The sequence below is a fragment of the Trachemys scripta genome, chromosome 1 (assembly GCF_013100865.1).
Source record: "Trachemys scripta elegans isolate TJP31775 chromosome 1, CAS_Tse_1.0, whole genome shotgun sequence".
NCBI lineage: Eukaryota > Metazoa > Chordata > Testudines > Emydidae > Trachemys > Trachemys scripta.
This window is the reverse complement of record NC_048298.1, coordinates 210,040,173-210,066,096: the sequence shown is the minus strand read 5'-3', so window position 1 is coordinate 210,066,096 and position 25,924 is coordinate 210,040,173. Positions and strand designations below refer to the sequence as shown.

Here is a 25,924-nt window from a genome sequence, read left to right as displayed (position 1 = left end):
TGATCATATTTTCCACCCACTGAAATGCAAATTGATAACATGAAAGTGAACACAATACGATATTGCAAGAAAAGACTGCAAAATATTTCCAAATTTTGAATTTTTCACTAGAAAATTAGATATTTATTTTTATTTAATATGAATTCTTTCAATTTTTTTTTCAAACGCATTGAAACAAAAACCCCATATTCATACAGTCAAACATAAAATGACCTACTTCTTCAGGCTTCTGTTCTTAACAGAGACAGAATTAAGCAGCACAAACCCAGTACAACCAACCCCTTTCCTTCCCACCAAATTACAATTCTCTCTATAAATTAAAATCAAAGGTGTGATGCTGTAACAGATTGCCTGCTCAGGCTAGACCAATAGGGCAATTCACTGATGTGTGTATATCAAAGAAATGCTAAAAAGGTCATAGGTGTTCAAGTCAATTCACTTGTTAGAATAGAACAAATGGGGATGTTATCACATTACATTTACAAAGCATATGCCCCGGTAATTACATTTGCTTTAAATTCATGAAAATTAATTAAATGTTAATGACATTGTCTTCACTTACCTATAAACCAGTTGATTGCTACCCCATTACATTATGTATTTCTTTGTACTTAGTTAACCCTAGATCAAACGGATGTATTAGCGTTTAGATGTGAGTTTACTTAATATGTAAAACCCAATACTTAATGAAAGATTGTCTGAATAGCTGTATCTAAATGCATTATCTCTAAATTGCCCATTAAACAGGATTGGAGCCTCAGAACTGTAAATGATGAAACATTGACCTCAAAGCATGGGTCTTTGCATTCAACAATGGGAAATCCACAAACTTTGTCTGCAGGTAGTCAACAAAGCAAGAGCCCTTGATGTGCTGAGAACACTTGCCAGACTGTTTTCAGCTATAAGAAGGAACCCTGGGAGTGACTCTGCAGGTATGTCTACACTACAGGATTAATCCGAATTTAATTAATTCGAATTTTGGAAACAGATTGTATAAAGTCGAATGTATGCGGCCACACTAAGCACATTAATTCGGTGGTGTGCGTCCATTACCGGGGCTAGCGTCAATTTCGGGAGCACTGCACTGTGGGTAGCTATCCCATAGTTCCCGCAGTCTCCTCCACCCATTGGAATTCTGGGTTGAGATCCCAATGCCTGAGGGGGCCAAAAACATTGTCGCGGGTGGTTCTGGGTATATCCTCCCCCCTCTCCAGGGAAGCAACGGCAGACAACCGTTTCACGCCTTTTTCCTGGGTGAACAGTGCAGACGCCATACCACGGCAAGCATGGAGCCCGCTCAACTCAAGACAGCAGTCATGAACATTGTAAACACATCGTGCAGTTTATGCTGAACCAGATCCTGCAAAACCAGGCGGCGAGGAGTAGGCTACAGCAGAGTGGCGGCGAGAGTGATGAGGATATGGACATGGAATTCTATCAAACCACGGGATCTGGGGCTTTGGAGATCATGCTGTTAATGGGGCAGGTTATAGCCGTGGAACGCCGATTCTGGGCCCGGGAAACAAGCACAGACCGGTGGGACCGCATAGTGTTGCAGGTGTGGGACGATTCCCAGTGGCCGCATGCGTAAGGGCACTTTCTTGCAAGTTTGTGACTTGCTTTCCCCTGCCCTGAAGCACCAGAATACCAAGATGAGAGCAGCCCTCACAGTTGAGAAGCGAGTGGCAATAGCCCTATGGAAACTTTCAATGCCAGACAGCTACCAGTCAGTCAGGAATCAATTTGGAGTGGGCAAATCTACTGTGGGGGCTACTGTGATGCAAGTAGCCAAAGCAATCACTGAGGTGCTGCTATGAAAGGTAGTGACTCTGGGAAATGTGCAGGTCATAGTGGATGGCTTTGCTGCAATGGGATTCCCTAACTGTGGTGGGGCAATAGATGGAACCCATATCCCTATCTTGGCACCGGAGCACCAGGGTACCCAGTACATAAACCGCAAGGGGTACTTTTCAATGGTGCTGCAAGCACTTGTGTATCACAAGGGACGTTTCACCAACATCAACGTGGGCTGGCCGGGAAGGGTTCATGACGCTCGCATCTTCAGGAATACTAATCTGTTTAAACGGCTGCAGCAAGGGACTTACTTCCCGGACCAGAAAATAACCGTTGGGGATGTTGAAATGCCAATAGTTATTCTTGGGAACCCAGCCTACCCCTTAATGCCATGGCTCATGAAGCCATACACAGGCAGCTTGGACAGGAGTTAGGAGCTGTTCAACTACAGGCTGAGCAAGTGCGGAATGGTGGTAGAATGTGCATTTGGCTGTTTAAAAGGTCACTGGCGATCGTTCCTGACTCGCTCAGACCTCAGCCAAACCAATATCCCCATTGTTATTTCTGCTTGCTGTGTGCTCCACAATCTCTGTGAAAGTAAGGGGGAGACCTTTATGGCGGGGTGAGAGGCTGAGGCAAATCGCCTGGCTGCTGATTACGCGCAGCCAGACACCAGGGCAATTAGAAGAGCACACCAGGAAGCGCTGTGCATCAGAGAAGCTTTGAAAACCAGTTTCATGACTGGCCAGGCTACAGCGTGAAATTTCTGTTTGTTTCTCCATGAAAACCCGCCCCCTTTATTGACTCATTCTCTGTAAGGAACCCACCCTCTCCCTTCCCCCAGCTTGCTTTCAAAGGAAATAAAGTCACTATCGTTTAAAACTCATGTATTCTTTATTAATTGATTATAAAAAGAGGGAGAGAACCGACAAGGTAATCTGGGTGAGGTTTGGGAAGAGGATAGGAGGGAAGTAAAAGGCCACTGAAAAATTTCAATATAATGACAGCTTTTTGGTTGGGCTGTCCACTGGGGTGGAGTGGGAAGGTGTACGGAGCCTCCCCCCCCCCCCCCCCGCGTTCTTACACGTCTGGGTGAGGAGGATATGGAACATGGTGAGGGGGGAGGGAGGTTATACAGTGGCTGCAACGGCAGTCTGTTATCCTGCTGTCGTTCCTGAAGCTCCACCAGATGCCAGAGCATGTCCGTTTGATCACGCAGCAGCCCCAGCATTGCAGCCTGCCACCTGTCATCTCGAGCGTCCCTCATGACCTCACGTTCACTGGCATTTTTCCTAAATTTAGATACCGGGTCTTTCCACTCATTCAAATGAGCTCTTTCATTGCAGGTGCATTCCATTATTTCCGTGAACATCTCGTCTCGCATCCTCTTTCTCCACCGCCTTATCTGAGATAGCCTTCAGGACAGAGAAGGGAGGCTTTAAAATATTTGCAGCTGCTGGAGGAAGGGTTGAAAAAAAGGAGAGAAGTTTTTTAAATGATACATTTTACAGAACAATGCTTATACTCTTTCATGGTGAAAGACACTATTCACATTACATAGCACATGTGATTTCAGTACAAGGTCGCATTTTCCATCTTAATATTTAATGCCTGTGGCTTTGGTGTTAGAGATCACAGACGCAGGTCCGGGCAACAGAATTCAGCTTGCATGCGGCCATGGTAAGCCATTGTCTTTTGGCTTCTGTGCTCTCCTTTCCCACATACCAAGCAAAGCCCATTGACTGCTGCGGTTTTCCTGTTAACCTTCAGCAGCAGAAAACAAACTAAACCCCCCGCCATTCAATTATCTGGGATGATCGCTGTACCCCTCCCCCCACCGCGTGGCTGGTAACAGGGAAGATCCCTGCTAGCCAAACGCGAAAAGCTCAGAGCCAATTCCGCCCCCCCTTGCACTTGGCTAACTGCAGGGAAGGATTTCTTTTCAGCCACAGACTAACAGCCCAGTAGGAATGGCCACCTCTGTCCCCTTAATTAAATTCCCGTATTTCAACCAGGTTACCATGAGCGATATCACTCTCCTGAGGATTACACAGCGAGATAAAGAACGGATGTTGCTTGAATGCCAGCAAACACCGGGACCATACGCTGCCAGGCTTTGTCATGCAAAGATACCAGATTACTTGCTGCAAGCATGATGTGGTCAAGTGTCCTACCATGGAGGACGGAATAAGGCTGCACTGCCCAGAAACCTTGTGGTAAGGCTTTCGGAGTACCTCCAGGAAAGCTTCATGGAGATGTCCCTGGAGGATTTCCGCTCCATCCTCAGACACGCTACTTTTCCAGTAGCTATACTGGCCGCGAATGCATCCCAAGTCCTCAGGGCAAAGTAATCATTAAAAAACGCTTGCTTTTAAAACAAGTTTTATATTTTAAAAGGTAAACTCACCTGAGGTCCCTTCCATGGGGTCATGGTCTTGGATACTGGGTTGGGAGGGTACTTCAATCAGGCTTAGAAAAAGATCCTGGCTGTTGGGGAGAACGGAGTGCTGGGTGCTCTCCACAAGCTCGTCCTCCTCCTCCTCCTCCTCTTCCCCGTCCGCAGAATCCTCAGGTGTAGCTGATGAGATTACCCCCGCCTCGGAATCCACCGTCAGAGGTGGGTAGTGGTGGCGGCCCCCCCTAGAACTGCATGCAGCTCGGCGTAGAAGCGGCATGTCCGCGGCTCTGACCCGGAGCGACTGTTTGCCTCCTTTGTTTTTTGATAGGCTTGTCTGAGCTCCTTGACTTTCACACGGCACTGATCTGAGTCCCTATTGTGGCCTCTCTCCATCATGCCCTTGGAGATTTTTTCAAAAGTTTTGGCATTTTGTCTTTTTGAACGAAGTTCTGCTAGCACTGAATCCTCTCCCCATATAGTGATCAGATCTAGTGCCTCCCGTACGGTCCATGCTAGTGCTCTTTTTCGATTATCAGCCTGCATGGTTACCTGTGCTGATGAGCTGAGCTATCTGTGGTCATCTGTGCTCTCTACGCTGGGCAAACAGGAAATGAAATTCAAACGTTCACGGGGCTTTTCCTGTCTACCTGGCCAGTGCATCAGAGTTCAGATTGCTGTCCACAGCGGTCACAATGGTGAGCTGTGGGACAGCTCCCGGAGGCCAATACCATCAAATTGCAGCCACACTAACCCTAATTCGAAATGACAATATCGATTTTGGCGCTACTCCGCTCGTCGGGGTGGAGTACAGAAATCGATTTTAAGAGCCCTTTATTTCGAAATAAATGGCTTCGTTGTGTGGACAGGTGCAGGGTTAATTTGATTTAACGCTGCTAAATCCGAATTAAAGTCATAGTGTAGACCATGCCTGCATCTGTGGACTGATGAATTCTGACAGGGTGGAATTCTGAGCAAGTGGACAGAGGTTCCCAAAGCCATTTTGGGTAACAGAGACTTCTGGAGAACTAGCAGACACTACATCTCTGACATCATTTGGACTACAAACTTAAGATTCACCTGGAATGTATTTTACCTGCTTTAACTTCTCAATAACACTCATTTCTTTTTCTTAACTAATAAATCTGTAGTTAGTTTACTAGAGAAAATTGGCTACAGTGTTATTTTAGGTGAGATCAAGAGTATCCACTGACCTAGAGTAAGTGACTGGCCCCTAGGGGTTGGGAGTAACCTAATGTGTGGTGAACTTTGGTTTTAATAACCTTTCATCATAAAGTCCAATCTGTCTGGGTGGTAAAGTAGGGGCTGGAGACGCTAAGGAGGACTGTCTGTGGCTCCATGGTAAGATTAATATAGTGATCTAGGACTGCATACTTGTTACTGGTTTGGTGAAATCTAATAATGGAATATGCTACCAGTTTGGAGTGTCTGCCCTGTTTTCTAACAGTCTAACCTGAGATTGGCACTCACAGCTGTGGCACGGTGACACAAAGATTCTGTCACATACAAAGGACACACACACAAATTAAGTTACACACTGTGCATATTCTCCTTAATTTATTTATATTTCTATATCAACAAAAGTATGTGTCCTAAAGTGTACCTAGTTCCAAAGCTTCCACCTACACTGAGCTAAGAGACTCAGGCTCAGATAACAATACGGAATCCCTGGTCCCATCCTGGTCTGGATGCTGAATAGATGTATTTTCAATTTGTTGATTTATATGCATCTCCATAGCACAGGCTTTTTGGAAGCTTATGGACTTGCCACATATTGTTGCAGTAAATCTTATACTCCACTGAGCAACATTATAAACACACAAATTCCTCTGGCTCCTACAGAACAAGAAAAGTTTGTCTCCAAGTACTTAATGATCAGTAATATTTAGAACTTCTGTAGCATTTTTAATTTTCAAAGCAGGTTACAAATAATATCTATAACAGCACTATGAGTGCAGTAGGTATTATTTCTATTCTGCAGAAGGGAAAGTGAAGCAAACAAGTGGGCTGTTCAAGGTCACAGAGGAAACCCGGTCAGAATTAATACTCTGGACTTCCCAACTCCCAGTGCCATGATTAAAACCTCTTTAACCACATGCTCCCTCTCCTGATACAACACAACACTGTCAACTAACTAAATAAATAATAAATAACAATGGTTCTCCACTTGTGAGGTAACTCCCTTCTCTTCATGTGTCATTATATAATCCCTGCATTTGTAATTTTCATTCCATGCATCTGAAGAAGTGAGGTTTTTTACCCACAAAAATTTATGCCCAAATAAATCTTAGTCTTTAAGGTGCCACTGGACTCCTTGTTGGTTTTGTGGATACAGACTAACACGGCTACCTCCTGATACTGGAAATAAATGTTTATGTCAAGCTGTCTGGAGTGGCTCATGAACATGAATACCAACCTCAGGGCAGGCTGTTACAAACCAGGGCACAAACCCCAAATTGGTTGTGTGTTCTATACTTAGATTTCACCAACTCAGTGTCAAGTGTGAACTCCTCAAGCCCTGTAACAGCCTTAACATGGAGTCACAGACAGTCCCCTTGGGTACTCTGATCTATCTTGCCACCAAGGCAAGCTTCCCTTTGTGATAGATGGTCCCTTATACCAAAAAAATCACAACAATATTCAGCTTACCCCAGGTCAATTGCACACTAGATCTCTCACCAAAGTCAACAACGCTTATAGCCAATCCTATAACTAACTAAAGATTTATTAACTAGGAAAAAGAAATTAGAGTGATTTACAAAGTTAAAACAGGTAAATATACATACACAAATGAGCTACAGTTTTAGGTTCCAAAAGGCAATAAAAGTTGCTGTAATATGCAAGGGACTGAAGAACTCTTGCTTAGACATCTTTGCCCCTCAGAGTCCAAGCAGCATAGAGATAACAATGTCTTCTTGACAAGGATTTTTAGTCTCTTGCTCCCAGAGTTCAAGCTGAGGGGACAAGTGCTTGTGTCTTCTTCATGGGTGTGGGGGGAGTAATCAATAAAGTATTTTGTCCATTGATGTTCCATAATGGCTTGTCCGGGTCTTCTTTTGTTGGAGAGGAGATGACTTGTCATAAGCAAGTATTTCACATTTGGTAATGCTTCTCTCATGACTGTGGGGGTTTACAGTTTTAGAGCGAACACTTTTATAGTTACAGAGCAAACACTTAAATATCACCTTATAACATGGGAAGCAGATATCATAAGTGAGATTAATGCATGCAGCAATTCACAAGCATTTCATGACATCTAAACTCTAAACTACATTTTTATAAATCTAATACCTGTTTTAACAAATACTAACACACAGTTGAGCCAGTCCGGTTTCCAGCTATACATTTTTCAGTGTTCAGTGAGGCCTACAGACCTGGGCGTGAGCTGGCACCTGGTCTGTCAGCATCACAGTTTACATACCATAACACATTGTCAGACCACAACGATATCTAACTTTAAGATTATTTGCCTCCTTATATTCTTTCCTCTTCTTTAAAAAATTCTGTTGTCATTTCTTTTGGGTTAATCTTTAAAATTATAGTTCAGAATCTTGGAAGTTACAGGTCCTTCTTTGAAAGGAAAAAAAAATCTTGGGTATTGGCATCTGTGACCAGAATTATTCTAAACTATGTTTTCAAATTGTTGCTTTGTGATGTTTTGTTTATCAAACTCAGCTGCATTCCTCCCAGGAAGTGCTATCTTAGTGTTTTATAAGACTGCTTATCTTATAAAACACTAAGTTATTATCTTATAACTGCTCATCATCATAGTATCTGAGTGCCTTCCATATAAAATCAATAGCAACTACAAAGTCTCTAGTAAACAGAACGAGGAGTACTTGTGGCACCTTAGAGACAAATTTATTTGGGCATAAGCTTTCGTGGGCTAAAACCCACTTCATCAGATGCATGGAGTGGAAAATACAGTAGGAAGATCACACACACACACACACACACACACACCCCGAACATGAAAAGATGGGGATTGTTATACCAATTCTAACGAGACTAATCAATTAAGGTGGGCTATTATCAGCAGGAGGGAAAAAAACTTTTGTAGTGATAAAAAGAATGGCCCATTTCAAACAGTTGACAAGAAGATGTGAGTAACAGTAGGGGGGAAATTAGCATGGGGAAATAGTTTTTAGTATGTGTAATGACCAAAAATTATTTCCCCATGCTAATTTCCCCCCTACTGTTACTCACACCTTCTTGTCAACTGTTTGAAGTGGGCCATCCTTTTTATCACTACAAAAGTTTTTTTCCCTCCTGCTGATAATAGCCCACCTTAATTGATTAGTCTCATTAGAGCTGGTATGGCAACCCCCACTTTTCATGTTCTCGGTGTATATTTATCTTCCTACTGTATTTTCCACTCCATGCATCTGATGAAGTGGGTTTTAGCACACGAAACCTTGTGCCCAAATAAATTTGTTAGTCTCTAATAAGGTGCCACAAGTACTCCTCGTTCTTTTTGCTGATACAGACTAACACGGCTACCACTCTGAAAGTCTCTAGTGTCTTTCATCCAATCTCCAGCACTTCTCCTTTTACACAGTCAGAACTCTGCTTGAGTGAGGTTGGAAATAAAATGGGTGTTTGAATTGTGAAACAGTGTCTCTTACAGAGGAAGTGCTTTCTCAAAAAGGAAGAATTTGCAAAGTTTACTAAAGATGGTCACTGGATTCACCTGATCTCCTCTGGAAGAGTGCTCCATAGCCAGATCCTCCCTTGAGAAAATGTGTTGTACCCAGCTCTCACATACTTTGTTGTCTGCTTTGTCTCTGAGGAGCGCAGTTGTCACAGTGATTCATAGAGTGAAAGTCTTACGTAGCTAGAGTTCAAAGCAATTAATGAACTGAAAATTAGGACCAAGGACTGAAAATGACACCAGAAGCTAACTAGAAGCCAGTGAAGAGACTTAGAGTACAATCCTGATATCCTTACAGTGCCTTGGGCAATGGAAAAGGCAGGCAATCATATCCTGTACCAGCTGGAGCTTGTGCATTATCTTCGCATTCAGCTTCAGATATAATGAGTTACAGTAATCCAGTCTGATGGATGATCGTAGCTAGGCCCTTGTCTGGGAGGAAGAGATTAAGTTTCCCAGTGGACTGGAAGTGAAGAGGCATGTTTGGAAAGTGATGCTACCTGGTCAGCCAAGCTCATTGAAGAGTCAGACAGGACCCTGGTGCTTCACGCCACTTTAACAAATGGGGGCTGTATGCCTTTAAAAGAAGGCAGAGCCAATGTCTTGGCCAGCTCTTTGAAGCATTACTGTTTCTGATCAGTATCATTTTGGACTTGTCTGAGTTCAGCTTATAGGCATGCTGGCCTCTTAGCAGTGGTGGAGGATGCATCATTTGAAAATGAAGAATACAGCTGAATGCCATGGCAGTTGAACTCATAGCAGCTCACTATCTCCACTAATGGTCTCATGTAGATACTGAAGAGAAGTAGGAATAGCATGGATCCCTGCAGTTAACTGTGTCAAAGGCTGCAGAGAGGTCCAGCAGTATGACATGGAGATCTTACCTGTATCCAAGGCCATGAGAAATCTTTCAGTGCCACTAGAGCTATCCCTGCTGCGCCCTGATCTGAACCTTGATTGTGACAAATCCAGGATGCTGGCTGATGTCATGCTGTTGGAGTTGGAGCTGGGTGGTTACTATCCTTCTCAATTATTTTGCCCAGAAATGGGAGCTTGAAGATGGCAGTTGCAAATATTATCAGGGTTAAGTGTTGGCTTCTTGAGGATTGACTGACCCATTCTGTTTTTTCCAAGGAGGACAGTAGCTGTGCTTCTCTCAGGGACCCACAGCTGAACTCAAACCCTGCTCATTGGCCTCAGCTGATTCAGCTAATGAATTCAGCCTCCTGATTGGCTGAAAACTCCAGCAGGCATAAGCATAACCTCCAGCAGCCTTGGTTCCTGGGCTGCTCAAACTGTAACAACCAGGACATGAGTGGCCTTGCCTAATGGTCAGGGCAAGAGGCTGGCTTAACGGATGAAACAGAGGTAACAAGACCGTCTGGCCAAGTCCAGGAGGTGAGCCAGAGACCAGGAGCCAGAGACCAGGAGCCAAGCTGCAGTCAGGATAATACCACCAAGTCCAGGGAGCAAGCTGAAGCTGGGAATCAGGAGTCAGGCATTAGAGACAGACTATCAGCTGTGGTGGCGACAGGAGTCAGGTGTAGGAAATCAGGAACAGACCCAGGGACAAGGAGCAGGAAGCAGGAGCAGGGATCCAGAGTGAAGGCTCAGAGAAAGAAGGGAGCTGAGAGCAGGACCAGGCAGCAGAAACATGGGTGCTCAATAGTGTTCCACGCCTGCCACAAGGTCCCAGGGCTGCTGCAGGGTTTAAGACTGCGCCTGCTGGAATCTTCAGGGAATCAGGAGCCTGGGTGCGTTAGCTGAGAGAAACAGTCTAGGCTCAGCTGTAGTTCCCTAACAGCTCCTCTGGAGGAGGCATTGACCATTCCCATTAGTAGCAGCCATAGTTGTTCTCTGGATTTTACCTGCCAGGTGTGGAGAGGTTCTGTTTCAGAGGTTGTGGCTCTAATATTTTTCACAGCTTCTTGAGCATCTGTGTGTGTGATGGGGCCAAGCTCAGTCAGAGGTGGTGGGGCGGATAATACAATGTGGTTGGGGTGGAATTTTCTTTCTCAGGTAGCTCCATAAGTAATCTGTTGATTTTATCAGTGAAGTGTGCTGACAGCTCTTTACAGTGGTTAGCTTCTGGGTTATGCAGCCTGATTCTCTAGGTAAAACAGTTCTACTGGGCGTGATTCTGCTGTGTTCATCATGAAGGACAGGAGGCTCATTTTGCCTCCTTTGCTGCCGTGGCAGAGTTCAGCTGTAAGTGATGTTTGTGCTGCTGACAGAGGGATTCAAAGTGGTTTTTGAGCCACTGGAATTCTAACTTACTACCTGCATACATCATCTGCCATAGCTCATCTGTGAGCCATGGTGATCTAACGAACTGGTGTGAGGGAGTGGATGGTTTGGGGCTAACTAAGGCAGTGGCTCTCTACCCTTCCAGACTGCTTCTTCCTTCAAGTTCAGATAGTGCAGAAAAGATTAGAGTCATCTCCCTAAGTTTTGAGCCCTTATCCGAATCAAACCCAATCACCAAAACTTTTGAAAGTTCTGTCATCACTAGTTGCAAAAAACCCCCACAAAGTTGACTGTTTGGTGGGTATTCTTCTTCTAAAAGTAACTCAGATGTGATTATTATTTCATTTAACTTGAACAATAAAACAATATTCCACATTCCTGTATGTACTAATCATACCCCAAAATTCCTCCCCTGGTTTTGCAAAACCAAAAATCATGACCTCCCAATAATTCACAGATTCCAACACAAGAAGGGACCATTGTGATCTAGTCTGACCTTCTGTAAAACACAGATCATAGAACTTCCCCAGAATCATTCCTACAGCATATCTTTTAGAAAAAACATCCAATCTTGATTTTAAAATAGTCAGCAATGGAGAATTCACCATGACACTTGGTAAATCATCCCAATAATTAAAACGCTCACTGTTAAAAATTTACACTTTATTTCTAGCCTGAATTTGTCAAGATTCAACTTTCAGCCACTGGATCACATTATAACTTTCTCTGCTAGACTGAAAAGCCCATCATCAGATATTTGTTCCCCAGGTAGGCATTCAAACTGTAATCAAGTCACCCCTTAACCTCCTCTTAGTTAGAAACTCAATTAAATTTAGCTTATCTAGTAGTCTAACACTATAAGGCAGGTTTTCTAATCCTTTCATCATTCTTGTTTCTTTGCACCCTCTCCCGTTTATCAATAGCCTTCTTGTATTAGGGATACCAGAAAGGGACAGTATTACAGCAACAGTCTCACCAGTGTCAAATTCAGAGGTAAAATAACCTCCCTACTCCTAGATCAGGGATTGGCAACCTTTGGCACGCGGCCCGCCAGGGGCCAAACTAGTTTGTTTACCTGCTGCGTCCGCAGGTTCGGCCGATCACGGCTCCCATTGGCCGCGGTTCGCCGCTCCAGGCCAATGGGGGCTGCAGGAAGCGGCGCGGGCCGAGGTTGGCCACCGCTTCCCACTGCCCCCATTGGCCTGGAGCAGCGAACCACGGCCAGTCGGAACCACGATCGGCCAACCCTGCGGATGTAGCACATAAACAAACTGGCCAAGACCGCCAGGGTGCTCATCCTGGTGGGCCGCGTGCCAAAGGCTGCTGATCCCTGTCCTAGATTCTCATTTATACACCCAAGAACCACTGTGACCCAGACCCCTCTTGATGCCAAATGGCAGAGGATGTTACGGGTTTACAGGGATCCTCTGGGTCAGATATATGCTTATTACTTCACTAAAGAGTGGCAAGTAAGGTCTCTACCAAGGCCAGTAGCCCACTGGTCATCACAATCATTGCAAAATGTACATAAGAATATATTTAAGTTATGTATCTATACCGAAAATTATGTTCTTAAGGTCCTGGAGAAGACAACATGCCTCGGACAGGTTTCTTTCAGGCAGGAAGTAACAGCTGTTAATCTTTCAGTCTTTTCGTAGGTGTATTGTGTATTAGTCTGCTTCACAATGGAGGTCTATGTACATACTTAGCCTGATGCTAATCCAAAGATTGCGAAATTGACAAGAGAGGGAAGGCACAGGGGAAAAAAAGTCAGCTAGGGTCTCGTTTATGAAAAAGAACAAAGGACTGTCCTGATATAGGAAAAGGTACTTGGATCCTCTATTGGGGAAGCAAGCTGACACAGTGTTATGTCTCGCAGAAGAAGGGGTAATAGCAAACTGACAGTAAAGTGCTAGCAAGCAATACTTTATTAGACATGAGAGTATCTTGTAAATTAAGTCTAGGCTCTAGAATGTGTGTTATGATTTTATTCTATGTGTGACCATTTGTTTCCAAAGCTGCTTCTTGCTGTCACTTGAATCTCTATTCTTCGCTAAATAAACTTTATATGGCATTTCTCTATGAATATATCTAAGTGGTGTTTGTTAAGCAGAGTGGTGATCTGAGGTGGCAAGCTGGGGTGTACTGTTTCTCTGGAAGCAGCAAATCTGTGAGTGTCCAGTGGAGCAGGGGCTGAACACTCCAGGGAGACACTTGTGGGGCTCAGGGGTTGCAATGTGCCTATTGCTAACCTGTGGCAAGACAACAGGCCCTCTGTAGGCCTAGATGGGAGTGCTTCTGTTGCTTGTGGCTGGTGGAATCGGGGAGCTGACCCACGCTAGGCATAGACTAGGTTTTTTCATGCTAAGGGCAGGGGGTAGTGAGCTACCTCACAATTCTGGGCACTCCCAGGAAGCATCACAATCACATTAGCACTTTGGCCACAGCGTTGCACTGGGAGCCCACCCCCAAATCTTTTTCAGTATCTCTGCTTCCCAAGATAGAGTTCTCCATTCTGTAAGTATGGCCTGCAGTCTTTGTTCCTAGATGTACACATTTACATGTAGCTGTATTAAAATGCATATTGTTTTCTTGCACCCAGCTTGCCAAGTGATCCAAATATCAGTGACCTGCCTGCTTCATTATTTATCACCCCCCCGAAGTTTTGTGTAATCTGCAAACTTTATCAGTGATGATTTTATGTTTTCTTCCAGGTAATTAATAATAATGTTAAATAGCGCAGAGCCCAGAACCAACCCGAGGCACCCAACTATAAACACCCTCGCTACACAATGATTCCGTTTACAATTACATTGAGCCAATCTGTTAGCCAGCTTTTAATCTGTTTACTGTGAGCCATGTTGATTTTATATCATTTTAGTTTTGTAATCAAAATGTCATGCAAGTACCAAGTCAAATGCCTTACAAAAGTCTAAGTATATTATATCAACACTATTACCTTTATCAACCAAATCTGTAATATCAACAAACAAAAAGATCCTGTTAAACTAACTCAATATACCTTCTATAAACCCATGCTGATTTGTTACATCCTTATTTTCCATAGAAATTCAGTCATCACATTAAGTGTCAAGAAAATGTAATTTTTCAATTTCTACACTTACTTTTGGTCAGATGCAATTTTTGACATTAAACAGAAAAGAACTCTGGCTGTTAGCCATTTTTAAGTTTCCTTCCATTCTGCTTCACACAAATGCACTTTGCATCTTCTCCACTTGACTAAGTAAGACTGATAATGTCAGCACCTTTGGAGCATGAATAAAACTAGTAAAAACAGCAGATGTAATGTTTGGCTTTCAGCTTAATAATTACACCCTTTTCTCAAATTTGCTTTAAAAGATTTAGATAAAAAAAAGAACACCCGAAACAAATAATTCAGACGCACAATATTCCAAGCACACCAACAGAGAAGCGGCCAGTAACTGAAGTGGACGGTTGGCCCATTACACAACAATGCACATAGCAATTCTGCTCAGCAAGGAAACCTGGTGCCAGGAAGTAATACCAGTGTAAACATTAGCTTTTCTACTGCAGATTTTCATTTTCAATTTAGATTAGAGTAGTAGAGCTGACTGGTCTGGCACTATTGGAAAGTGACATACACAGTACAATCCTATAACCCTATTTTCATTTACAAATTCCAAACTCCCATTTCATCCTGTCACTCTCTTTGCAGGCAAGACAAACATGACATTCCAAAAAACCAGGATTCCTGAGTATTTTCTCAACTGCCATGTATGGGACAACAAGGGAAGTAGTTTTCGCAAACTAATAAATCCGATCTCACCTTGTATTAAGTTAATTTACAGATGGCAGATAATTAATTCTCTGTATACAGTTTGGATAAGATAAGTGCAGACCTAAGCCATCGCCCAAAACTTGAACCAAGGTCAGATAACTTTTCCCCTGCATTAATCCCTCCTGCCCCTAATTTTCATATGTTTCCGCAACTCTTTGTTCTGGTCAGGCTTGGAAACAGTGAAATATTAACATTGAAGAAAGGTTTTTCTCTCAGTACTGCTGACACTATTAGAAGCAGCAAGTACAAGAGTCTTATGAAAGAGCCTGTTGAGAGATTTTGCACATTGGGTAATGATCTGAGCAAGATTCCTCGAGCTTTTGAGCACTCCCTGTCACTAGCAGCAGCAGAATTATAGCTGAGTGAGCATAACCATGCTTTGGTTAACACAAGTAGGAGGGAAACAAATATATTGCTGCACAGAATCTGGACTGTTTCTCCGATAATTTGATCTAAAAGTCAGGAACAAATAAGACACAAATCCTAATGAAAGGGTTCAAAACTGCTTCAAATCAACCTTAGATGATACCTATAACATATATCTTTTCTTCAGAGTTATGACTGAAAATGTTCCATGGGCTTACAGCTGTATGTATTATGCCTACATAGCTGTATGTACTGTATCACAAGCTCTTTACCTCAAGTTTCTCGATCTGGAAAACGAGAGTTAAATCAGTATTATTATTTCTAAGTGTGGTAACGTTTATGAAGCATTTTGTTTTTTATTTTCAGTGTATTACATGGGGAGAAGTGTATCATGACAAAGCAATGCATGAAACTAGTTACTATGGTTTGCTCCTTATGTTCATTAATTTTGTAGGAGGAAAAGTCAACATTTAGTATGGAAACTTTCATCTTTTAACTTGCAAATGTGCAAACATTTTAGGTACAGGACTTGAGACTTACCTCAGACACATTACCATACACTGTATCTGTAAAACTCTATGACTTCATTGTTGATCAAAATTTCACTAATTGCCTCAAATCCACCATTTGTTGATATGAATGAAGTGCCTGCAATATGATTTTTGTCCATTTCACAATACATGTTGGACCATATGGGCTAGTTTATGAAAGGTTCATGGGATGCAAGAATGTCAGCAAAGGAAAGAACTGTTGCAGTAATTCTCAGTAAGCATGACAAATTACTTTAAGAGCTTGGGGGGGGGGAGGGTAAGTCATGGAAATTTATGGAGGCCTTCCAATGATGTCAAAGAACTCTGCAGGTAAGAGCATATGAAAAATGCCATGTGTTGTGTATGTTCCATTATTCTCAGATGTAACCTGGAAGCCTGAGTGGATGCATGTGCCCTGAGGAGCGGTAGCCTGCCTGAACTCTGGAGCAAGAGGAAGACCGTGCAAGCCTCTGGGGTTGACTGAGGCACAGACGCCTTTGGTTAGACAGGATTAACAGTATGGAGCAGCAGAGGCACACCTGCTATGAGATAGCTGCCAGCTGAGCCCAGCTAGGCTGAAGGTTTCGTTTACATATCTTTTGAACTTCGGTAAAGGACTCCATGGCCCTGGAAGGAGCAGGACTCTACAAAAGTGGTCTGGCAGGAGGCCAGGACACTCCTATGGCCTGAGTAGACTAAAATAAGTTTGTGGAAACTGAGGTAGAAGATGCTGCATCACCACATCCAGCCACGAGGGGGGGGTGTTGGGGCAGCAACTTTGGGAACTCAGTACAGGAAGCAAAACACTCAATTGCAATCTAGTCTGCAGCAAGGGGCAAATTTGGTGGGAAGATATATGAAACAGAACAACATAGACCAGGCTTTAGGTAGTAGCAAATGTCCCAGTGCAGAAAAAAAATTAGAAGCAAAGCATAAATAATGGAAGTTCTATGACTAAGGAATTAGCAGATTTAAGATAAGGAATGGAAAAGTGAGGAAAGTGATGGAGAATTGTCCAGTTTTCCTGGCGGTGTAAAGGGAATGGGTTACCTAGGGAGGTGGTGGAATCTCCCTTCCTTAGAGGTTTTTAAGGTCAGGCTTGACAAAGCCCTGGCTAGGATGATTTAGTTGGGGATTGGTCCTGCTTTGAGCAGGGGTTGGACTAGATGACCTCCTGAGGTCCCTTCTAATCCTGATATTCTATGATTCTCTGATGATAAAGAAGGATGTGGTTCACACGAAAAGGAGAACAATGACAAAGAAAAATCTGGTTTACATGAAAAAGAGAGAAATGATAAAGAAAAAATCAGCCTCAAAGAAGAATCAGCCTCGCATGACGACAAAGAGCAGTGAGCAAAATTGCACACCACAAATCGATACTTCAGATCCTGCTTTATGGCCAGTGATCCTGAACTCTGCCAATATTGATTGTACAATTTTGAATGAGCTGGGCAAAATCGAGGCTATGACATTTCCAGTTAATGAACATTAACAACACTACAAAACAGTGCTCAAAAATGGTGAGAAACTGAATTGGCATTGGCTAGTTTACTCAAAATCAACTGACAAAAAGTGTTCTTGTAAAATATTTCGCAACAAAAATAGAATGCCAAATCGTTGCGTGCACTTTCTGGGTACAATTACTGGCATAACTTAACTGATGCTCTAAAGCAAAATGAAAAGTCACCCAGCCATTTTACAGCCTACACCAAATGGATGGAGTCCAGGCTCAAGATGAATAAATGCATAGACGCAGAAAACCAGTGCATTATTGATGTAGAAACCCAACGTTAGAGAAATGTACTCGAGTATCTGATCTCAATTACCGTGTTCCTTGCAAAGAATAATTTAGCTTTCCAGAGCTCATCGGATAAATTGTTCATGGAACATAACAGTTTGGTACAGCTGCTTGGGAAATATGACGATGTCATGCGTGAGCACTTACATCCAGTAGTTTGTAAAGAAGCTATGGACCATTACTGCAGCAAAACAGTGACCTTATGGCAAGGAAGATAACATATTGATGCAGCTCAGCAAGTACTACACCATAATAATGGACTGCACTCCTGACATTAGTCACAGTGAAAAGATGTCATATACAGTAAGATTTATGGACGAGGATGACTGTATCCAAGTAAAGGAAAACTTTATCTGTTTCTGGTCTGTAGATGACTCTTCTGGAAAATGCCAAACAGAACTGTTTATGAATGTTCTGAATGAGAATAAAATAAAGCTTCAGGACTGCCACGGCCAAAGCTACAACAACGGCATGAACATGAAGGTAAGAAATGGTGGTGTCCAGACAAGGATCCTTGCACTGAATGATTCAAGAGCTTTTTTCATGCCTTGTGGCTGCCATTCCCTCAAACTGGTTGTATTAGATGCAGCAGCATCTTCTTTAGATTCAGTATCTCTCTTCAGAGTATGGCAAAGGATATTCATCCTGTTTTCAGCATCACTATCAGATGAGGACAAAGAGTGTTGTGGCACCTTATAGACTAACAGACGTATTGGAGCATAAGCTTTCGTGGGTGAATACCCACTTCGTCAGACGTATGTCAGATGGAAGATCCTCACGGACAATGTTACAAATCTGACTATGAAGCTGTGAAGCCACTAAGTAACACTTTCTCGGAGAGCAGCATGGACTGTGTAAGGCCAGTGAGGTACCAAGTGACTGAGGTTTATGATGCCCTGATGAAACTGGCACAGTTGAGTAAAGCCAAGGCCGGAATGCGACACAAGGCGCAAAGCCTGGCAAATCAGACCACTGACTTCAAATTTCTGGTCTCAATTGTGGTTTGGCACAATATCCTGTTCCAGGTAAATGCTGTAAGCACAGACATTGTGACCACTACTATCTCGATGAGAAGCTGTCTTGATTTTGTTGTGGCCTACAGAGACAACGGATTTGAAGATGCCATCACTACTGACAAAGAAATGGTGGAAAACTTAGGAGTTGAGCCTGTCTTCAAGGAAACTCAGATTCATCGGAAGAAGAGAATGTTTGGTTACGAGGGCAGAGATGAGGTGATGGGAAGCTTGGAAGAAAAATTCAAGGAGCTTTTTTGCTCACTCGTTGACACTGCTTGAGTGTCCATTGAAGAGTTTCGGACAAATGAAGCACCATGAAAAGATCTTAGTGAGGTGCTGGCCGACAGGAAAACACTCTTGAACAATTGCATGGACCTTCACCAGACACTGATACATGGGGAATGTTCGGACATCATCGATAAAGACTATGTCGAATTGGACAACATCCGCCACATTTTGCCACTCCAAGTTCTCCAATTAATTCATGATGCAGAGCTGAGGGATACTTTTCCTAATGTGTGGATAGCTTTGAGGGTTAACATTCTAAGGCTGTCACCTATTATGACACTATTTAATACTGGTCCAGCCAATGTTGGTGCACAGTTCAATTTCTTGATGTTAGTACATTTCAGTTATTCTTAAAATTAAAAAGTTTCAATAAGTTTAGAGGAAATTAATTTTTTTATTTGCTCACATATGGCATGAATAAATACAGATTTACAGATCCTAGCATGCAAATTTATCATCTTATATGAGAGGGATAAATCATGCATGCAAATCGTGCAAAGTTGTGAAATGCAAATGCAATAAAAATGAAGTTTTCAACCACGTAACAAAGGGGGGGGGGACTGAAGATGCTCCTCACCTGGGGTGCCATTTGTTCAAAGGACCCGCCCTGCACATGACAATATACATGGTAGATGCATCATACCAGGGTTTTGCATTTTTTCAACTTGATTCATGCTTCTGATATCAGAGGGGGTATGACATTAATACATAATGTAATTTTGATGAGAAGACATTTAGATTTAAAAATGAAATTCTCAAGCTGTTGGGACAGGTGGAGAAGAAAAGAGTAAGGGAGGAAAATGAGGTCCTATTGAAACAGAAAACCAATCCAGCTTTGGTTACAAAAGCACTGATAATCTCACCAGCCCGGGAAAGAATGGGTGCCACACCAGAGTCCATTTCAAAGTGTGAAGATAGGCTGCAGCATCGGCTTGGTGACAGATAAGGTGCTTTCACTTCAACTGCTGAAATGTGTCCAGGGCCCCATAGAAAGCAAATGGAATGTTCAGATATTGGTATAGTCCAAATGGAGTGACAAATACTGTTATATCCCTGGATTCCGGGGCCAAGGGGTTTCTGCCAGTACTCTTTGGTGAGGTCCAGATTGGTTCTATACCCAGATTGGTTCTTTCCTAATATATCCAACATCTCACCCACCTAAGGCATGGGATAGGAATCACATTCTCCTTCCTGAAATCAGTACAGAACCAGATAGGGACCAGCAAAGTCAGACTGCACCATTTCCTCTAGGACTCTACTACCCCTAACTGGAGCGGAATCTAGTTGTTCCCATAGATAGAATGCATACTGGTTTGCATTATGAGTTGTGGTATCTTGCTCATGCCAGGCCTCTTATGAGAGGTCCAAAATACTCCAGGGCTGTCTCTCATGTGACAACTCAAATGGTGAGAAATCCAGGAAGGACTGTGGGATCTCTTGGACTGTAAACAATAAGTACAGTTGCATAGTAACCCAATTTCGGGTTTGGTAGTCACTGTTTTTGAAGCATTCCCTCCAGTGTCTGTTAAAGTGTTCTACTAGCTAGTCTATCTGCAGGTTGCACACAGGTTCTTACCTATCATATATTAAGGAGGGCATATACCTCCTGGATTAGCAGGGCCATGAATGCAGTGCCCCAATCTATTAAAATCACCATCAGCATTCCTAATCAGGAAAATATTCTAAGTAATTCATTAGCTATCTCCTGTGCCGATGCCAAGTAAAAGGGGACAGCTTCCAGCTATCAAGTGGCAACACACACCATTACTAGGATAAACTGACAACCACTCAAACTTGTCTCTAGAGGTTCCGCCAGGTCCACCTCAATCCTTGGAGCACCTACCAGCAGGAGACGGACTACAATGAGTCTTATAGGCAAGCCTAAATACCACCAACTGGCACTCAGAGCAGGAAATGCAATAGTCCTTTACCTCTTGGTAGACTACTGGCCAAAAGAATTAGTCTGGCGCCCCTCTTTGAGTCTGCTCTACTCCTAAATGGCCTCACCCCGGCTCATATGGACTAGATTCAATACCTATCTCTGGTACAGTTTGGGAACAATAAGCTGAGGTCAGCATCTTCCCTTCTGGGTATCCCAGACAACCCTTACCAGGATGTCCCACTGAAGCTCAAACTAGGGATACTGAAATCCTGGAAAGGGTCAGCCAGTGCCCCATTCACCCTATCCAGTCATCTATAAAGCCAACAGAACAGGGCATCATCTTGGCTTTGAATAAAATTGGACCTACTAGGTATGGTCACAGCATCTATCTCAGGATGGAGGTCGCTGTGGGATCCAGATTACATTGCACCACTGTGCTTTATCTAGCTCTTTTCCTTGGGGTTTCCTGGTTGCCCAGAACCTCTCCCCTGGCATCATGAGGTGTCCTTTTAGACATAGGCCACTCACAAAAGTTTGGGATCAGAGAAGGAAAAGTCCCCCTCTGGCCAATTCTCCCTCTGGGTTGTGATGCTTGGCTTTGCCTCTCTGCGTCCCTTAAGAGACTGGATATGGGGCCACAATCACTGCCTAGCACCACTGAGTAAGACAAATGTTTAGCCACAGCTACTATCATTTCAGTGTTCCAACCTACCCACCTGCAACTAAATCCTCGTCATGGGATAGGGTCAAATGTCCTCCTGGATACAGTCAATGTATAACCATTTTCCTATCACCTTGCAAATTCTCCAGGGATATTAGTGCTCCTCCACAAATCTGTCCCAAGCCTGAATCCACCAGCCCTGACACCTGTGTTCCATTTACAACAACAGAAACCACTTACCTTCTGATCCAAAGGGTCCCTTGAGGGTCTCAGATATATGTGCTTATTCTAAAGCCTACTTCATATTGGGCCAAACCCAGTCCAAATGGCCTTCCTGCCCCCAGAAGCAAATCAGGGGACTCGACACTGGGATTGCGAAGACCCTCTTTTCTTTAGTCAGGGACCCACTCACCTCAAGTCCATCTTCTCTAGGAACAAGGTCTGATGAATTGGGAATGTGGTTGTACAATTTAAAAATTCTGGTTGATATTGTGTAGTTGTATTTTATGAAAACCGTAAGTTGTATCATGAGTGCCCATATGTATGTGGATCCACCACTGCTGACAGGGCTTGTAGCAGATACAAACCAGACAGAGACAATGCAAGCATTAATGTATTACACACTTTGCACAGAGGCTGTTATATGCCCCTGAGAGAGTTGAACCTTAAGCAGAAGCTTCACACCTTTGGGTGGAGTTCTGGGAGAGGGTGCATTTAAGTAGTTAGGGTATTTCAGGAGTCTGTGCTGCCCATTCCTTAAGTCCCCTGATGAGTCACGTGAAAGGCAGGTAGCCATTAACCTCATTCTTTAAAAATAAAAGTTATCTACTTCTTGGGATAGCTCAGAAATGCAGAGGATCAAAGTACTGAGTAGGGAGAGTACGAAGACTGAAAGAGTGGAAGTACATGGGAAAGAGGACATAAACAAAGGAAGTGGGAAACCAACAAATTATGTGCAATACATTATTCCTGACCTAATGGAATACATTAGAATGCAGAACACTAAAAGCAGAGATGAGTATTTTGTCTATGAAGTCCCATGTACATCCATGCTGCTATTTGAATAACAATACTTTATTTTACTCACTTTACACTCTGGAAGCTTAATTTCTTTTGGTTTCTAACTTTTATTAATAAGATGACAGAACGACATGACATACAGACAACAGATATGATTACAGATTCTCCATCCCCATCCTTTAAGAGAGGATATGGAGTAAATAGTGTAGAAAATATAACTTTATTTTGCAGTTAGTGGTAGTTTGAAGGTTGAACTGTCAGTCTCAAAAGGGCAAAAAAGAAGAGAAAAGGATAGACCGGGCAGAATTAGAAAGGTGCTCAATGTTTTGTACATGTCATAATTAATATATTTTAAACTAGATTTGAGCATTCCAAATAATCAAGAGCAAGCTTGCCAAATGTCATAACTGGCCCTAATGCTGAGCCATATGAGAGAGTAACCTACAGGGCATTTGAGAGGATCATGCTCTATTCTATACCATAATGAAGGAGGTCTTTCCAACACCCAAGGAAAACTCCCCACCCATCTTTCAGAAAATTCTCTACCTTCTTTTTGTGCCCCTTACCTTCTCTGCTTGTTATTTTGAAAATTAATATTTGATGGCTTATACACATCACTGCATATTTTATTTATAATAAAAATCATAAGATAGGAGATACAGCATCAGTTTGCAGTTCTTCAACTCCCTGCGGCATATTGTCATGAAAACAAAGGTACCAAAAATAAATGGAGTGGGTGAATATGATTTGAAGGAAACACAATAGTTATTAGAATTTTTAATAGGGTTAGAAAAATGGAGGTGGTACAGGCCTATTAGCACCTCACTGGCACGATAGCCTCCTTAATATAGACCATTAATGGACTAGGATGCCACGAATCATTCAACAATAACATCTTTGCCCTTTTAAAGAACAGTAGCTCTGGCTACTTCCAACTGGAATATCAGCAGCATTCGATCGGAACCAGAAGGATGGGAGCTCTCAGAAGTAGATAATGTAAAGCAAGAGAAAATGAAAAGTACATTTAAAGTAATATATTAAATAAAATAACTCTACAATACATTTTTTTAAGTGTTATGGATTCACAAATTCAGCAACTGTTAAGTAGGCTCTTGAAATTTTAAATCCACTTGTGCCCCTCTAAAATCCAGTCTCCTTGCTTACACAGTCTGGCTTTCCCCCCACCTCGAGAGAAAGAAGGGACTTCTGGGAAATTGTTTCCAGAGTGACAACAGGCTTTTTAATAAAGCATTTTATAATTTTTTTGTTTTTAAAGTAAAATTCAGTTTCTTTGTGCAGTGTTGGATTGATGGTCCTAGAAAATGAAGGCTAAACCAGATTATCATATTTAATCTCTTAAAACACTATGGCTAGGGTATAAAAAAAGAGCCTAAAGGAGGGGAGTTAGGTGACCAAATCCCCTGAATTTCAATGAAACTCAAATGCCTAACCCCCTTAGGTGACCTAAAGACAGGCTTTATGTCCCATTACCAAATGCCCTCACTCCTCCAATCCAGTGCCAGTGTAACAGAAGACGTTCCCAGATTGTGGTTCATGGAGCACTTGTACTTTCCAGAGAGCTGGTTGGTCAGGTTTCCTCCTCCTTCCAGCTACTAAATCTCATTAAAATGCAACTATAGTACATTAAACGTTGTCCTAACATCACTTTGCCATGGAAGCAATAGCTGCCACAAGGATATTAGGAATCACAAAAAGTGGGGGGAGTGGGTAAAAGTGGTTTGCAATATTATCAGAAGGGAGCTGTCCATGAGACAATCTCTCTAAAAGATTTACACGATGAAAAGGTCTGAGAACTTCTAGTATAAAGGAAATGCAAGAGCTCCCATGGGGGTCGGGGGGAGGGCAGTTTCTTAAGTTCTCATGGTCAAAGGCATTCTGGGGCAAAAACTCTTACTCCCCTCCACATAAGGCAAGGATATTACCATGCTCACCCCACTCCCCTCCAAGAGGCCCCCCTGTTCTCATCCTTCTATCTCGCCCACTTTTTTTTAAAGTGTGTTACAGCCACCAACAGCAGCTCCTTTGCCTGGCATGGGTTGTCATGTTTTCACACATCCCTGGGGCGGGCTCTGTTCCTGCCCCTCTTCTCATGTCAAGGGATGCGAGGGGATCCCCATCTTCTATGCCCATACAGTCCCCAGGGAGCCAGCAAGATGAAGACTAAGCAGAGCAGAGTCTGAATGAAAACCCTGGAGCCAAACACCCCAGTCACCAATCCCCAACATCAGAGGAGAGGGGGACAAAATCCAGAACTAGGGGATAAGCAAACTAAGAAACCGTTTAGGGCCCCATGCAGGTCTGGGGGGTTGGTGGCAAAAGAAATCTGATTTATTTACATAAGAATGGCCACACTGGGGCAGACCAAGGGTCCATCTATCCTAGTCTGGCCCTGCTTCCAACAGTGGTCAATGCTTGATGTTTAGAGGGAATGAACAGCACAGGCAATCATGCAGCAATCCAGCCCCGCCCTGAGGCCCATTCCCAGTTTCTGGCAAAACTGAGACTAGGGCCACCCCAGCAGGGGGTTGCAGCCCTGATGATCTTGGCTAGTAGCCATTGCTGGACCTACTGATTACCCCTCCCCCCCTTCTTATTGAAGGTGGACTTTCTAACAAGTGTCTGGGTACTGCTGGGTCTGGCTATGTGTTGGCTTCTGGAAATAACGTAGTTAGTATTGGGGGGTATCCCCGTTTAGGGCCCCCCAGGAGCTAGCCCCGCCTGTGCCCAGCGCTGCCCCGCCACCCGGCTGCTCCCCGGGCTGGGCGCAGGGCGGCAACCCGGGCGCTGCTCTCCGCCCAGCTCACCTGCGTCGTAGAAGGCGTCCAGCACCGCCGTCTCCCCGAAGTCCAGCTCCCCGAAGTTGACCGTGGTGAGCTGGGCTCCCTGCGCCTCGCAGGCTCGCACCAGGCACTGCAGCGCCCCGGCCTCCGGGCTCCGCGCCCCGGCCCCGGCTTTCGGGCTGTCGTTCAGTACATACACGGCCCGCAGGGAGCGCTGCCGCGGGGCGGGGACGCCGCCCTCCGCTCCCGGCCCCGCCGCCTCCGCGCCCGCCTCGGCCCCGGGCTGCTGCTCCGCTTCCCCGCTGAGGAAATGCTGCTGCTGCTGCTCCGCCGCGGCGCCCCCGCTGCCCTCCATGGCGCCCGCCCGCCGCCCCGCGCTACATGGGGGCGCTGCCGCCTGCCTCTGGCCCCCGGGAGGGTGACGGCGGCGGCGGGGCTCCCAAGCAGGTGCGGGGGGGCTCAGCCCGAGCCCGGCTGCGGGGCAGGAGTTGGGGAAACTTCTCCGCAGAGCGGCCGCCCCGGCCGCGGCGCTCAGTCGTCACGCGGGGGCAGGGAGCAGCGGCGCTGCGGCCACGCCTGTGACAGGGCGAAGCTGGAGCTGCCCTCGGCTCCGCTGAGCGCCCCGAGCCCTCGG

The 25,924-nt window shown here is 44.1% G+C and overlaps 1 protein-coding gene across 2 annotated transcripts in view; it reads right to left on the bottom strand.

Annotated features, from left to right (window-relative positions):
• MAP3K15 (mitogen-activated protein kinase kinase kinase 15) overlaps nucleotides 1-25,674 on the bottom strand; it is a 164,132-nt gene extending 138,458 nt beyond the window's left edge. Inside the window, exon 1 of one of the 2 annotated variants that reach the window (XM_034755737.1) lies at nucleotides 25,315-25,674. In XM_034755737.1, coding sequence (XP_034611628.1) covers nucleotides 25,315-25,645 — 331 coding nt within the window. In that variant the 5' untranslated portion in view covers nucleotides 25,646-25,674. The remainder of the gene's footprint in view (nucleotides 1-25,314) is intronic. The other variant, XM_034755728.1, reaches the window with a different exon arrangement.
• Between the last annotated feature and the right edge of the window lie 250 nt (nucleotides 25,675-25,924).